Source organism: Scardinius erythrophthalmus, assembly GCF_964197995.2.
Source record: "Scardinius erythrophthalmus genome assembly, chromosome: 4".
NCBI classification, from domain to species: domain Eukaryota; kingdom Metazoa; phylum Chordata; class Actinopteri; order Cypriniformes; family Leuciscidae; genus Scardinius; species Scardinius erythrophthalmus.
Window position 1 is genome coordinate 13,432,868 of NC_138224.1, and position 14,793 is coordinate 13,447,660.

The 14,793-nt window shown below is 36.0% G+C and overlaps 1 protein-coding gene across 1 annotated transcript in view; it reads right to left on the reverse strand.

Moving 5' to 3' along the window:
• Positions 1-1,451: 1,451 nt before the first annotated feature.
• The window catches only part of nrip2 (nuclear receptor interacting protein 2), a 26,642-nt gene continuing 13,300 nt past the window's right edge, over positions 1,452-14,793 (reverse strand). The window contains exons 2-6 of the mRNA XM_081363579.1: positions 13,927-14,289; positions 8,544-8,626; positions 8,132-8,259; positions 7,145-7,197; positions 1,452-3,253 (exon numbers count right to left, since the gene is read on the reverse strand). Coding sequence (XP_081219705.1) covers positions 3,134-3,253; positions 7,145-7,197; positions 8,132-8,259; positions 8,544-8,626; positions 13,927-14,289 — 747 coding nt within the window. The 3' untranslated portion in view covers positions 1,452-3,133. The remainder of the gene's footprint in view (positions 3,254-7,144; positions 7,198-8,131; positions 8,260-8,543; positions 8,627-13,926; positions 14,290-14,793) is intronic.

Consider the following 14,793-nt stretch of genomic DNA (forward strand, 5'->3'; position numbering starts at 1 on the left):
TAATCTGCATCGCTATTTGTACCTGTTGTGAATACGCAGGCCACAAGAAGTAATTAGGTGGGTTTTTTATTTTTTATATTAATTTTACTCAGGACATGCTAGCTGGCAACAAAGGATTCCATTCATTATGCTAAGCTAAGCTAGCGCCAACCCTGTCAAACTAAAACAATGCATGCACTGAGACAAAAATGCATTTGCCCACCTATCTAAATGTAGGAAAGAAGGTGAATAAGCCCTATTTCAAAAAACGGTGGAGTGTTCCTTTAATGGAAACGTCGTCATTTCGCAATAAACGATCGTCACAACCGAGGTATTAAGAAGAGTACAGTAAGCTAAGAAGCTACAATTCACACAGGGTCAACAAATCAAACAGCTGAAGATTGGAAAAATGTTGCCTGGCCTGATGAGTCTGCCGTGTCGATGATTTCTGCTGCATATATATTTAAATTAATTCAGATCTTTGCAGGTGTTTGCATACACAATCATTCTTCCTGCAAGATTTTGCAGATACTCATTCGTCTTGCAAAATTAGCAAGCGTGTCAATCCCTAACACTACGTGTCATTGCTGTTCTGTAAATCTGCAAAAAAATATTATTGCGCAGATACAATGAGATGTCTTTTAAAACTGTGACAGGATGTGGCATGTGCACTGAGTCAGAAGAAAACGCCACAGGCCCCCCGTTGCACAGTGGGTTATGAAGCAGTAGCACAGCCCATCTCTGTGTGAGCAACGGCTGAAAAAAAGAAGCATTTTCTACTCTTCTGTGTGGCACTGAGGCTTTACAGGGTTATCTGTTACGCTCAAGTCATCATTGGATGTGACAGAAAGACATGGGGCACAGCGTGCGACACGGCCATTTACAGATGAATAGAGTGTTATACATCATTGCTATCTTGTCGTGCTGTAGCAAATGTGGTTATAAAGTGATTTGATGTTGAATTTCATTTCTTTTCTCCCTGAAAAACCACAAAAAAGGCATTCACAATGCATTTTACTTCCATAATGCAACATATCTAAATGAAACTGCAAAATATTGTAGGGAGAGATTTGCTTTACAAGTCTGGATTTGATTGGATTGAAGTGAATTATAGATGCTGTGATATCATTGGCTGTAATGGATAATATTATTTTACCCCTGCCAAGCGGCTTGTTGCATTATTGCAGGAAAGAACAGTTGTTTCAGAGCCTGGAACGTTGTTATATGTTCATGAATTATTATTTTTATGACTTTGTCTGTTCACAATGAATGCAAAAAAAAAAAAAACTAGTGTGACGCAACACAAGCCAATCGAAACATATTTAATGTTAAATACAATGAGATTTCCACGATTTCCACAAGAATGCTACCTACAAGAATGCTACCTTTCGCATTGAAAACCGTTTAGAACACTATATATGTAATTTTAAAACTATATATTAGAATATCTTTTCTTTGCTTTTTCAAAGTATGGATTTAATGGTTTTTAGACTGCAACAAAATGAGCAATTCTTGTCTTGGCTGTGTTTCCACTCTTCATGCTGGAGCAGCCTGCCCTCAGTGGAGGGTCAATGATGTCATCCCATGTTGCTCTGAATGGTTGTGGGAACATCTTTTCCCTCCATCATCAGATGCAAGAAGCTTAAAATAGGTTGTTGACTGCCCTGGGCAAATCAACATTAAGATCACGTGAACCTCTGTGTGGAACCTTCAAGTGAGTGAGGAGCAACACAGTGTTTTCGTTGCTTTTGCCAGCAGTAGCGCAGGTGTTTTTTAACATGGGTTTGAGATTCTCAGGACGTTTGTTACGAGATCTGTGCATTGATGAAGACCAGATACCTTTATAGCCAGAATACATATTTATTTTGTTTAGGCAGAGAAAATACTGTTCAGAGAAAAGGAAACCAAAAAACACCAAAAATAAACTGTTTTTTTTTCCCTCATACATTTGGCCCTCAACACAGAAAGAAAGAAGAACAAATATATGGACATCCTTCACTGAAAGGTCATCCATAGTGTTAAAAGGCTGGATGATCTGGGTTATTAACCATTGTGTGCCAACAATTTAATTATCCCCACCCTTTAGAGTGAGTTTGTGTGGGACATAGATGCCCTTTGGGTCATCGGTTGGCATTTTAGTGGGAGATTTTGGCTGTACTAAGACAGTCTAGTTGTGCTTATGAGCGGAAAAACAGAGCAATGAGCAAGGCGTAGGACGTGGAGAAAAGCCTCCGGTCATGAGGACAAGCTGAGCAGCAACTGAACAGGGTTTCTAGAAACTGGGCTCTAGAAGAGGAGAATTTAACTGTTCTAAAAGAAAACGCATGCAGGTGATACACACTCCGACGTACCAAAAGCAGAAAAATACAAATGGAAAAGTCCATGCAGATGAAGTGTTTTGCTTGGTTTGGGGGTCATTGAGTGAGATTGCAGCCCAAGGACTCAATTAACATTTAATTGGGCTAGCTAAAGTCCTTCTTATCATCTGAGGGCAGATTTGACTTTCTAAAGGGAAATGAGGTTTGAAAACACAGTCTTTGTTAAGTTAAAGGCAGTTTCGGGTGAGAACTTTCTAGCTAAATTTGTGGTTTTTGTGAAAGAAACTTTCCGATTAGTTTTTTTTTTTTTGACACAGTTAAAAGTATAAAATCAGGTTTTTGGATTGTTTAGGAGATTGTGAAGTATCTCGTCAACTCTCAGCTACTGTAACGTACAAGAATATAATTTACTTGTATTGTAATTAAAATCACCACTTATAGAATATTACTCATCAGTCTTCAAACATTAATTCAATTTCTTACAGATTAACCACAAGCCCCTTTTGTCATTTTGATAAAGGCAATTTTAACATGTCAGAACACAACCTTCCTCCTCCTGAGCTTTATTACATTTAATCAAAACTAATTCAGCACAGCAAATAATAAAAAAAAAATCATAGTTGGCAGATTTCTGTAAATAGCACAGAAACAAACAATGAATAATAAAGAAGGAAAGATGCGAGAGAGAGAGAGAGAGAGAGAGAGAGGAGAGAGGCCCGTCTATGTTGATCTGGCACAAGGGAACACTACAGACCAGATGCAGGCGTCCTTCCGTCAACTTCCTCTCTGATTACATGGGTACGGTCATGGCGGTTGTTGGGCACGTAGGTTCGAGGTCACATGTTTTTGTTGTTGTCATGGTGATGGCACTGGCTGCAAGCGGGTGGATCCAGGAAGGGAAGCTCCTGCTCTGTGTCGTGGAGACGGAGCACTCTGGAGTTCAGGTCCACACAGCACTGGGAGTAGAGAGCAGATCATTGCATCACATCTGGTGTATTATACTACTTATTATATTGACTTCTCATTGACACAGTTGTTGCCTTTTCTGACTGATCAGACTTACAATTTTTTTTCTTTCCAGCCTTGTGGAGGTGTAAAATTTTGTCTCTGGTGTCTTTGGACAGCCCTTTGGTCTTGGCCATGTTAGTAGTTGGATTCTTACTGATTGTAGGGGGTGGACAGGTGTCTTTATGCAGCTAACGACCTCAAACAGGTGCATCTAATTTAGGATAATAAATGGAGTGGAGGTGTACATTTTAAAGGCAGACTAACAGGTCTTTGAGGGTCAGAATTCTAGCTGATAGACAGGTGTTCAAATACTTATTTGCAGCTGTATCATACAAATAAATAGTTAAAAAATCATACATTGTGATTTCTGGATTCTTTTTTTTAGATTATGTCTCTCACAGTGGACATGCACCTACGATGACAATTTCAGACCCCTCCATGATTTCTAAGTGGGAGAACTTGCAAAATAGCAGGGTGTTCAAATACTTATTTTCCTCACTGTATCTATCTATCTGTCTATCTATTGTTCTGTCTGCCATCCTATCCAGAATTCTGTCTGTCTGTTCTATCGTTTTATACAGCGGGGGAAATAAGTATTGAACACGTCATCATTTTTCTCAGTAAATATATTTCCAAAGGTGCTATTGACATGAAATGTTCACCAGATGTTGGTAACAACCCAAGTAAGCCATACATACAAAGAAACAAACAACAATAAGTTCAGAACTTAAGTTATGTGTAATAATGTGAAATGACACAGGGAAAAAGTATTGAACACATGAAGAAAGGGAGGTGCAAAAAGGCATGGAAAGCCAAGACAACTGCTGAAAACTTACAGTAATTAAAAAGCAATCCAGCCCTCTGTCAGTGGAAATTAATAACAGCTGGTTCAGTCCCAAATGATGGCCTACAAAAAGGTCTCATTGCCAAGGTGTCACACAAGACACATCTCATGATTGGTAAAAGCAAAGAGCTGTCTCAAGACCTTAAAACATAATGATGGCATTGGTTATAGGCGCCATTCTAAGCTTCTGAATGGTCCAGTGAGCACTTTTGGGGCCATAATATGGAAGTGGAAAGACAATAATTTCACCATAAATTTGCCTCGACCAGTGCTCCTCGCAAGATTTCTGATAGAGGAGTGAAAAGAATAATCAGAAGAGTTGTCCAAGAGCCAAGGATCACTTGTGGAGAGCTTCAAAAAGACCTGCAGATAGCAGGTACTGTTGTCTCAAAGAAAACAGTAAGTAATGCACTCCACCGCCATGGCCTGTATGCACGCTCACCACGCAAGACTCCATTACTGAAAAAAAAGCATGTTGAAGCTCATTTAAAGTTTGCTGCACAACATTTGGAAAAGCCAGTGAAATACTGGGAGAATATAGTGTGATCACATGAGAGCAAAACTGAACTGTTCGGATGCCATAATACACACCATATTTGGAGGAGAAATGGCAGTGCACATTACCCTAAAAACACCATACAACTTGGTGTTGGCTCTTGGACAACTTTTCTGATTATTCTTTTCACTCCTCTATCAGAAATCTTGCGAGGAGCACTGGTCGAGGCAAATTTATGGTGAAATTATTGTCTTTCCACTTCCGTATTATGGCCCCAAAAGTGCTCACTGGACCATTCAGAAGCTTAGAATGGCGCCTATAACCAATGCCATCATTATGTTTTAAGGTCTTGAGACAGCTCTTCGCTTTTACCCATCATGAGATGTGTCTTGTGTGACACCTTGGCAATGAGACCTTTTTGTAGGCCATCATTTGGGACTGAACCAGCTGTTATTAATTTCCACTGACAGGGGGCTGGATTGCTTTTTAATTACTGTAAGTTTTCAGCAGTTGTCTTGGCTTTCCATGCCTTTTTGCGCCTCCCTTTCTTCATGTGTTCAATACTTTTTCCCTGTGTCATTTCACATTATTACACATAACTTAATTTCTGAACTTATTTTTGTTTGTTTCTTTGTATGTATGGCTTACTTGGGTTGTTACCAACATCTGGTGAAAATTTCATGTCAATAGCACCTTTGGAAATATATTTACTGAGAAATATGATGACGTGTTCAATACTTACTTCCCCCGCTGTACGTCTGTCTGACGTTCAATCTGTTATTCTATCTTTTGTTCTATCTATTGTTCTATACATCTGTCTGTCGTTCAATCTGTCTTTTTATTCTATCTATCATTCTGTCTATCTGTTTGCCTGCCCTAGCAACAAATGATGACACCTTAGCAGCTGCTTAGTAATCAGCATCAAAGTTAATTTTCTATTTTTAGATACTTTATGATAAGAATTATGAGCAAGGACATTTCAAGACGCAGTAACTACGTCAGCACTGGAACTGAGAAAAATGCAGGCTTTGTTTGCCACTCTACATGTAACAGTCTGAAGAGCATATATTCCAGGTGAAAAGAGTGGCTAAAAACTAGGTTTAGTTTAATTCTCCTTTTTATTGTCTTCACAGGTCCGCGTTGGTTTCAGGGATCCTTCTCCTTGCATACATTATCTTTTTCTTCTGACAAGAATAGTATTTGCATATACTTATAGAGATACTGTCCACGTCCTCCACACTTTCATCCTCTAGCTCTCTCTCACATTCCCTTTTCTCGCTCCCACTGTCATACTTTAAAAAGGATTTTCTCTTCTTTTAATAGCATTTATCTTCCTCCTCAGAACTCATGTAAACACCAAAGGGGAATTTTTCCCTGGCATTTTAAATAACCATATTCAGGGTAAATATTTAGATATATGATCAAAAAATAACTCCCCCATCATGTACAAAGCTACTTAGTGTCAGAAACCATCTAACATAGCCTCAAAACTCCTTTGCTTCTTGTTTTTGGACGTATTTCATAATATGATTTGCATCACGTTATGTCTGTGATGATTTCAGCATGCTTATTTTTCACAGTTCAATTGTTAAAAATCAGCTGGTAGAGCATTGCACGAAAGCACATACTACTACTGATAAAATAGATACTTTGAATGCAATGTAACTTTTGATCATCTAAATAAGTTGCTTTACTAAATAATGTGATTTTTATCAAAAAAACTCAAATCAAAATTGACAAACTATGATTATAAGCTTGTAATTTGGTATTATTAGGTCTCATTTAAATGAATGATGATGTGATCTAGATCAAACTGGGAGCAATGGAAAAGGTTGAGATGAAAAAGTAGTGTAAAATTAACATTGTAAACATTATTCATTATAAATAATATTATTAAGGGTATGTTAACAAGTTACAGAATTTCTCAACATTTATAAATATTTTATTCTATCGACAGCAATAGTTTTGCAAAAAATATGTAGAGAATTTCACACGTTTATATATATATATATATATATATATATATATATATATATATATATATATATATAAACGTGTGAAATTCTCTACATATTTTTTGTTTATATATATATATATATATATATATATATATATATATATATATATATAAACGTGTGAAATTCTCTACATATTTTTTGCAAAACTATTGCTGTATATATATATATATATATATATATATATATATATATAATTTTTTTTTTTTTTTTTTTTACAGTATAAATTGGTTCTTATACACGAAAATATACACAAGGGAATCATCATATTTGGGGGTCAGAAGCATTAAAAAGTTTGCAACATCTAATCTAGATGACCAACACGATTTGCAATAGCAGAAGCAATTGATTTTCAAAAATACTTAAATGCATGCATTTAAAACTCAAACTGAAAATACAAAACTTTTAAAAGCCAGAGACGCGTGGATTAGAAATCCTGCCACTCTAGACTCTGAAGATAAGGTTTAATAAACGCAGGGCTTACTTTGAGTTCCAGCAGAGTCTGTAGACCCAGACACACCTCAAACGTGGCATCCTCTGTGAACAGACGAGAAGTGAGACTCAAAATGTGGGAGGCAAAAAGCGAATATCTAATGATGTGAGCATCATTTTATTATTTGTGACCCTGGACCACAAAACCAGTCATATGGGTCAATTTTTTGAAATTGAGATTTATACATCACATGAAAGCTGAATAAATAAGCTTTCCATTGATGTATAGTTTGTTAGTAAAGGACAATATTTGTCCGAGATACAAAAAATCGAAACATGAGAAAAATGGCCTTTAAAGTTGTCCATTTATGTTCGCGATTGTGCTGCATTCACTCACAAAAATAAATATTTTATATATTTACGGTAGGAAATGTACAAAATATCTTCATGGGGCATGATCTTTACTTAATAGCCTAATTATTTTTGTCATAAAAGAAAAATCAATCATTTTGACCCATAGAGTATACCTGTGCTACTTGTGACTGGTTTTGTGATCCAGGGTCACATTTCTCCAAATAGAAGAGCACATGAGGTGGCTTGATAAAACTGACATCATTGGTATAGCTTTATTATAAATCTGTATGCAATGCATGCACGAAACACGACCGGCACCGTGCCCGAGTCATGTACTCTTCTGTTATGTAATTCCTCTGTGCTGCCCACATGTCTTTGTTCAAGCATTCCCATACTGAACTGGAAAAGGTCAGTGACTTACTCTGAAAGCTGTATGCAAATACAAGCTGAAGACATTTATATTAAAATCCCTTTTCACACTTTCATAAGACTTTTCTCTTTGCATTAAACTTATATTTAGATATGACCGGTTGAAACCGGTTCTGTTAAGGAGAATGGCCTGGATGTCTCTCAGCTATTCTGTATTCTGTCAAATCTATCAAACATTTTATAAACAGCTGAATGGTGCCATGTTTTTTCTTTTTTTATGCAATAGGAAGTGACTGGAAAAACTTTGAAATCTGACCTATGACCTGGGCAGTGCATTGAACTCTTTCTCTGCCCAGCTGCAGGTGCAGGGACTTCACTGTCTCCACTGTTGAATCACTGAGTGGCTGCTTGTCTCGAGGTTTGTCGTCATGGTTGGTTTTCAGTCTGCCATAAATACAAGCATTTCATATATTTTATTAAGAATAAGTAAACCCAATTATGGGGACAAAATGACAACATTGCCCCGCAAAGATGGCAATATCTAAAATCCTTGTCCTTGTGGGGACTTATCATATAAATCATATTAAAAAATCGTTCGTTTTATGTGATGGGTTTAGGGTGTAGGGTTAGTCTCTAAGGGGATAGAATATACAGTTTGTACAGTATAAAAACCATTATGTCTATGGAAAGTCCCACCAAAGTGCTGTGTGTGTGTAAAATAAACTTACCCCAGTCGTCTGCAGCATGTTTTAGAGATGTGGTTGTGTTGGCACCCTGTGTTTATGGATAACATCACCTCTGCATCTCCACACTGCAAAATCAAATAAAAATTCTTCACTCAGATGAATTCCCTGATAATATAATCTTTTTCCCTTGTGATTGCTTTTTTCACGCTTTTCATGTGACAGGCGTTAAATAGCAGAACACATTATCAGTCAACAGACTAACAACGTTCTCAGTCTGCAAACTAGTTTCACACAGACGCCAAGCTGAAACACTACAGTATGTTGAAGAACAGATATTAGCTCTTGCTCTTTTAAAGAGACAATGCCAGGTTTTGTTTTTGCAGTGTGTGACAGTATCAGGATTGATAGTTTAGCAGCGTCTGAGGATAATAGTCCTGGTTAATAATGGACTGACACTGTCAAAGGTACTTTGTGGAAGCTCCTGTCGTTTCGCTTCAGTGAGTCAGTTTATTCTCAGTCTGTCCTTTAACCTGAAATTCCATCAGCGCTTGCAGAATTCAGAGCTCATCAGATGAACAGTGACCCTGTGCTTTTGCAGCATTCGCTGTTTGGAAGGTCTAAGTGCCTGTTCATGCTGCTTGCTTGACATTTATGTGTAAATAATTAGTTCTGTATTAGCAGAATTAGTGGATTGTTTTTTAACTTATTAGCCATACGTTTGTTTCCTGATGGATTCTTCCACACGTTTTGGGTCAAACCACATTTGTGTAAACAGTAACTTTAGCAATGAATACAATAGCTTACTCCATATGTGTTATTTCTGGCATTTTTCTTAATAGATCAGCACAAAAAACGATGACATTTTTTTATTTTTTTTTTTATTTTTTGCTTCTTTTTTTTTCATACATCCTATGTGCAAATATGCACATGTTGTGTGAAAAAAAGACAAAGTATAAATATGAAAATAGTACCTTTTATGTCTTTTTTTTTCAAACAAAATGTGCATGTTTGCACAGGAAGAATGAATATTCAAATATATTTTAGTTTATATATTTCATTTGTAGTGGAGATATTATGGTAACCCTTTACAATAAGGTCCCGTTACTTGACGTTAGTTAATGCATCATCTACACTGTAAAAAATGATCAATAAGTTATGACAACATATGTTTTTACATTGCTTTAACGCATCAAATTAAGTTAAGAAATTTTCAACTTTTTTTATGTTATAGCAGATTCAACTCATTTAAGTCAATTGAATTTCATTTAAGTTGAAACGACTTAAACATCCAAGTTGATTGTGCTTAAAAATTTAAGGCAGCAACTTTTTTACAGTGTAACATAAACTAACAATGAGCAATACATTTAGTACAGTATGTGAAGAGTTCAGATGCAAAAGCCTCTAAGTTGCATCTGAAATTTTCTTCTAGAATGATAATTTTTATCAGGCTTGTATATTTAAGTTCAGTAATTTCACTTAAATGACAATTAATAGGTTATTTTTATTGCCATTTAAGGGAAATTGCTGAACTTAAATATACAAGCCTGATAAAAATGATCATTCTATAAGAAAATTTCAGATGGCACTTAGAGGCTTTTGCATCTGAACTCTTCATATATTAATCTTTGTTAACCTTAAGTAATAAAACTTCAACTGTGCATTGTTAGTTAGCTCAGGTCCTTTAAATAATATTAACAGATACAACCTAGATTTTAATAATGTATTAGTAAATTTTGAAAAAATTCTAATTTACTAACATTAATAAATGCTTTAGAAATACTTTCCATTGTTAGTTCAAGTTAACTAATGTAGTTAATTAATGTAGTGTAATGGAGTGTAACTGCAAAAATATATTTTTTAAACACCTGAAGTGTCGTTGCTGTTACATCATAACTCCCTCTTAGAAAAAGTATATACCATTTAATTTAATATTTTTGTATTTATTTTTTTACTCTCCAAGAACAAGTATGTTACCATGATTTTGCACAGTAAATCAAAAAGTGTTTGACTTGATTTAATCTGGATTCAAGTATTTCAGAGAGCTGAGTAATAATAAAAAGAATACCATTTGGTTATTAAACAACTACAATATTTAATAAGTAACACATTATTTATTAAATAATACTTTTTTATTATTATTATATGATATTATAAACAAGTGTCGTGGGAAGAGGAAGCCTCAGCTGAGATATTTCGAGGGATTTGGAACCTGTTTTTGGCATATGGTCTCTCAGCATGCATGAGGACTTAAAGACAATATGGCTCCACCTACACACAGCTAAAGCGTTGTTAAGCTTTTGCTTTTACTCTTCGCCTGGTTGTTAACTGCACAGTTAATGAGTGAGGGATGAGGTCTGCGTCAGCACTGTTCCACCGTTAAAGATAAATAAGTGGATGAGAGCTTTGTTGCAGCCTCTTTGAGTTTCCTGTCACTCAAGGTGAGCTGTCACCCCCGCAACTTTCCTACCACATAAAAGGTGGGACACACCATCTCTCGCACCAGTGCGTCAGTCTCTCATTGTGCACATACGGGGGGGCCGTTGAGCCCCTCTCGCACATTGTTCCGACCCCACTAGTATGTTCCACAAACACTTGCAGGCTTCCTTGCATTGTTTCTTCCTCTGCTAGCTTTCTAGTGCTGTGTTGAAAGTGTTTTGGTTGCAATGCGAGAGGGTCTGAATAAAACACATTGAGGTGGAAACACACCATACGAGGCCAACTGTGACTTTTGGATGTGTGTCAGGTTGTGTACGTCTTCATTAGTTTATCAGTGTCTTTCCTCGCACTCAAACTCGGTGGGATGCTTCCATTGTGAGCTGTGTTATGTCTTTATTTGATTGCCACTATTACAAATGTGTGTATAAGTGTGCATTGGTGCATGTGCAATACATTTATAATGATGCTCTGCGTGGAGCAATATCGTGCTTGACTTGCTGCCTCAAACTGAAACGTATCTTTCCAGAAGAGGAGGCATGAACCAGTACCCGCTGCCCCACTTATCCGGCTGTTCATTACCCAAGCTTTAATTAGACGCTGATGGTTTTGTTCCGTCTTTCAGTTCACCTATGACAATACAACTGCATGTGTTTTCCAGAACATTCACTTTATTCGGAATGCACGTGTGATCTGGAACATTGAAATGAGAATTTACATTCATTTAACTTAAATCCGAGCCTTATTACACTGCTTTTTGGAATACTTCATTATGATTGGTCGGTCGTATGTTTTGTATAATGACCCAGCAATTGTGTATCACTTAGTGGTATCTTTCCTAAAATGAGAATACTATACAATTGGGTAACATTTTTAATATTAGGTGTCATTAAATAACAATGAACAAATTTAACAGTATTTATTAATCGAGGTTAATGTTACTGTAAGAAAAAGTTGCTGCCTTCAATTTTTAAGTACAATCAACTTGGATGTTTAAGTCATTTCAACTTAAATTACATTAAACTGACTTATTGAACGTATTTTGATGAGTTAAGGCAATGTAAAAACATATGTTGTCATAACTTATTGATCATGTCATTTTTTACAGTGTATTATTGTTCATTCATTGTTGTTCATTATACATTAAATATATTTAAAATTGGTAAATTATAAACTTTTAAAAATAGTATTTATAACCTTGATTCATTTGTTTGATTTGAATTTGTTTGATTGATGCTAATAATGCAAGTAATTTAATTTTAATGTCAAATCAATTAATTTTAAAATGTCAAATTATTAATTTGTTAATTATTTTTAAGTATAAATAAATAATGTGCAGTCAGCTGGTCATTATGGCAAATTAAACTCTGTTAACTGTGTATTTTGCCTTCATTATTATTACCATGCTGTGAGCTGGACAAGCTAATATCACATCAGGTAACATCACATTTTCACAGGCATTTTCATGATTGCCTAATTTGAGTTCAGTGGTCCATTGATTGGTCTTGTTGTTCTTGAATTGTCAGCTGACATGTGTTGGCAGAGGAAATTAGCTGCTCTTTGGTTCACATCCAACCCTGTGGTTTAATCTGCTTTAATTTAGGGTCTATTTTTACCGCGCTCAATCACTACATGAATGGAGGGTGATGGAGAGGGGGTCTTGTGAGATTGGCCATTTTGATGATGTTCAGTCTGCTCTATAGCAAAACAGAGAACCTTTTAATGGAAATGGATGGTGCTGGAAAACCTTGAAACATCAGAGACATTTAGAATAGTTATTTTCAGACCTGTGGAAATAATTAAAAAATAATTTAAAAAGTGTAAAATTATTTTTTTCCCCCAGTAGTCTGAACTGAACTGAAATGAATTTAAAAGAATACTGATTTTTTTTAGTTGTTTAGTTACCTCAAACAAATGGAGAAGTTATGGAAATTAGTTTTTAAAAATGTATATATTTTCAGTTTTCAGTTCATGTTCAGTAACTTCGAATGACTGGAGAAGTCATTGAAATTCATGAGCTAATTCTGTTCCGTTCTCATATACATTACCATTCAAAAGTTTGGGGTCAGCAAGATTTTAATGTTTTTATTCAGCAAAGAAACATTAAATTGATCAAAAGTGACAGTAAAGGCATTTATTGTCAGGGTAATGTTGTTCAATGTTCTTGTGTTTTCATTCATGTGCCATAGACTTGTGTTTCCTTTTAGTTTAGTCTTGTTAATTCACTTGTTAGTTGCCTTAGTTACTAATGAGTTTCACCTGTGTCTAGTTTGCCTTTATTTGTCCCCTGTATATTTAGCCCTGTGTTTCAGTTGTTCCCTATCAGTTGAAAGATATGTGTAGAAAGATTTATATTTTTAAATAAATGATGTTCTATCTATTCCTCAAAGAATCCAGCACAATTGATTTCAACATTGATAATAATAATACATGTTTCTTAATATGCAAATCAGAATATTAGAATGATTTCAGAAGGATCATGTGACTGAAGACTGGAGTAATACTGAAAATTCAACTTTGCCATCACAGGGAAAAAAATACATAGAAAAATATATTAAGTTAGTTATTTAACTGTATTTAATTGTTTTTACTGTATTTTATCAAATAAATGTAGCCTTGGTGATCAAGAAACTTTGTACCGACCCCAAACTTTTGAACGGTATTGTATCTTATAGTTCCTTGTGTCTTATGTATGAGTTTTTGTCATATTGGTCAGATAGATGTTATGTCACCATACAATGAGTCACTTGCGCACCAGTTTCGTCATCTCTGTTATAAACTTTGCATGTGGTGTTTTACTGTTTTCGGCTTTTTAAATGCATACTGGCCCTCTAAAACCCTCTCAAACCCCACCGTCAAGAACAATCGACTGCGAGGAAAATAAAACCATGAGTCATAGGGAGCCAGAGCTTGTGTATGTCATTACAGCAAGCTGTTATCGCTTCTATTATGGGCACAGACAGCTCAGCTCTGCTCATCTGTGAATGCCTACCTTACACTGGACCACTAGAGCTGAGAGGGAGGATGCTCTCTCGCCCTCTTTTAGACCTTTCTTCCTCTCGTCTCCCATTTTGTCTTTCTGTTTGGACTCTGTCTTCCCTCCTGCATCGCTGCTGTCCCCTTCATATTCATTATCCGCATCTTCGTCAGATCGAAGGCTCTTCTCGCTCTCCTCTGGAGACTCCCTCTCCTCCGTGGAGTCATCCACCGTGCTCTCGCTCTTCTCCTCTGGCTCTCCGCCCTCTTTGCTGTCTGCCAGGGGTGAGCGAACAAGAGATGGGATGTCCCGGGCCTCTCCACGCAAACGTGGAATGTTGCCCTCCATGAGGCGTCGCTGCACGATGCTGTGGGGCTGCTGTATGGGGCACACAGGAATAAGGGATGTCATTCATTGCTATGGCTCTGCAGCAGGCAAATTTGTCTAATAATGAAATGATTATATTTAATTTAATTTAATTAAATATTTTATGTATAATTAAATGTTAAATTGAAATTATGCACAATATAAATAGTACTTTAAGTTATATTATATTAAATTAAACATTTAATTAAATTATTGTCATGTGACTAAAGTATTAGATACTATGCTTGAAATGTTTATCATTGCAAAATGCATTTCATGAATACTGGTGTTCTACTTCGAACGTACTGTAGCCCACGATATTTTTCATATCAGTAAGACTGCTAGGGAAAAACTAATTTCCTATTTTTGACAAACTCATTTCTTTCAATAGGATCCTCATGCATTATAATGAACTACCAGTGGAGCTATTTTGTAGAATGATATTTTGCTGAGCACTTTGACGATACATGTTAATTGTTTTTCCCTGTTTTTCCCTTTTACATTGCTGCGGTTTGA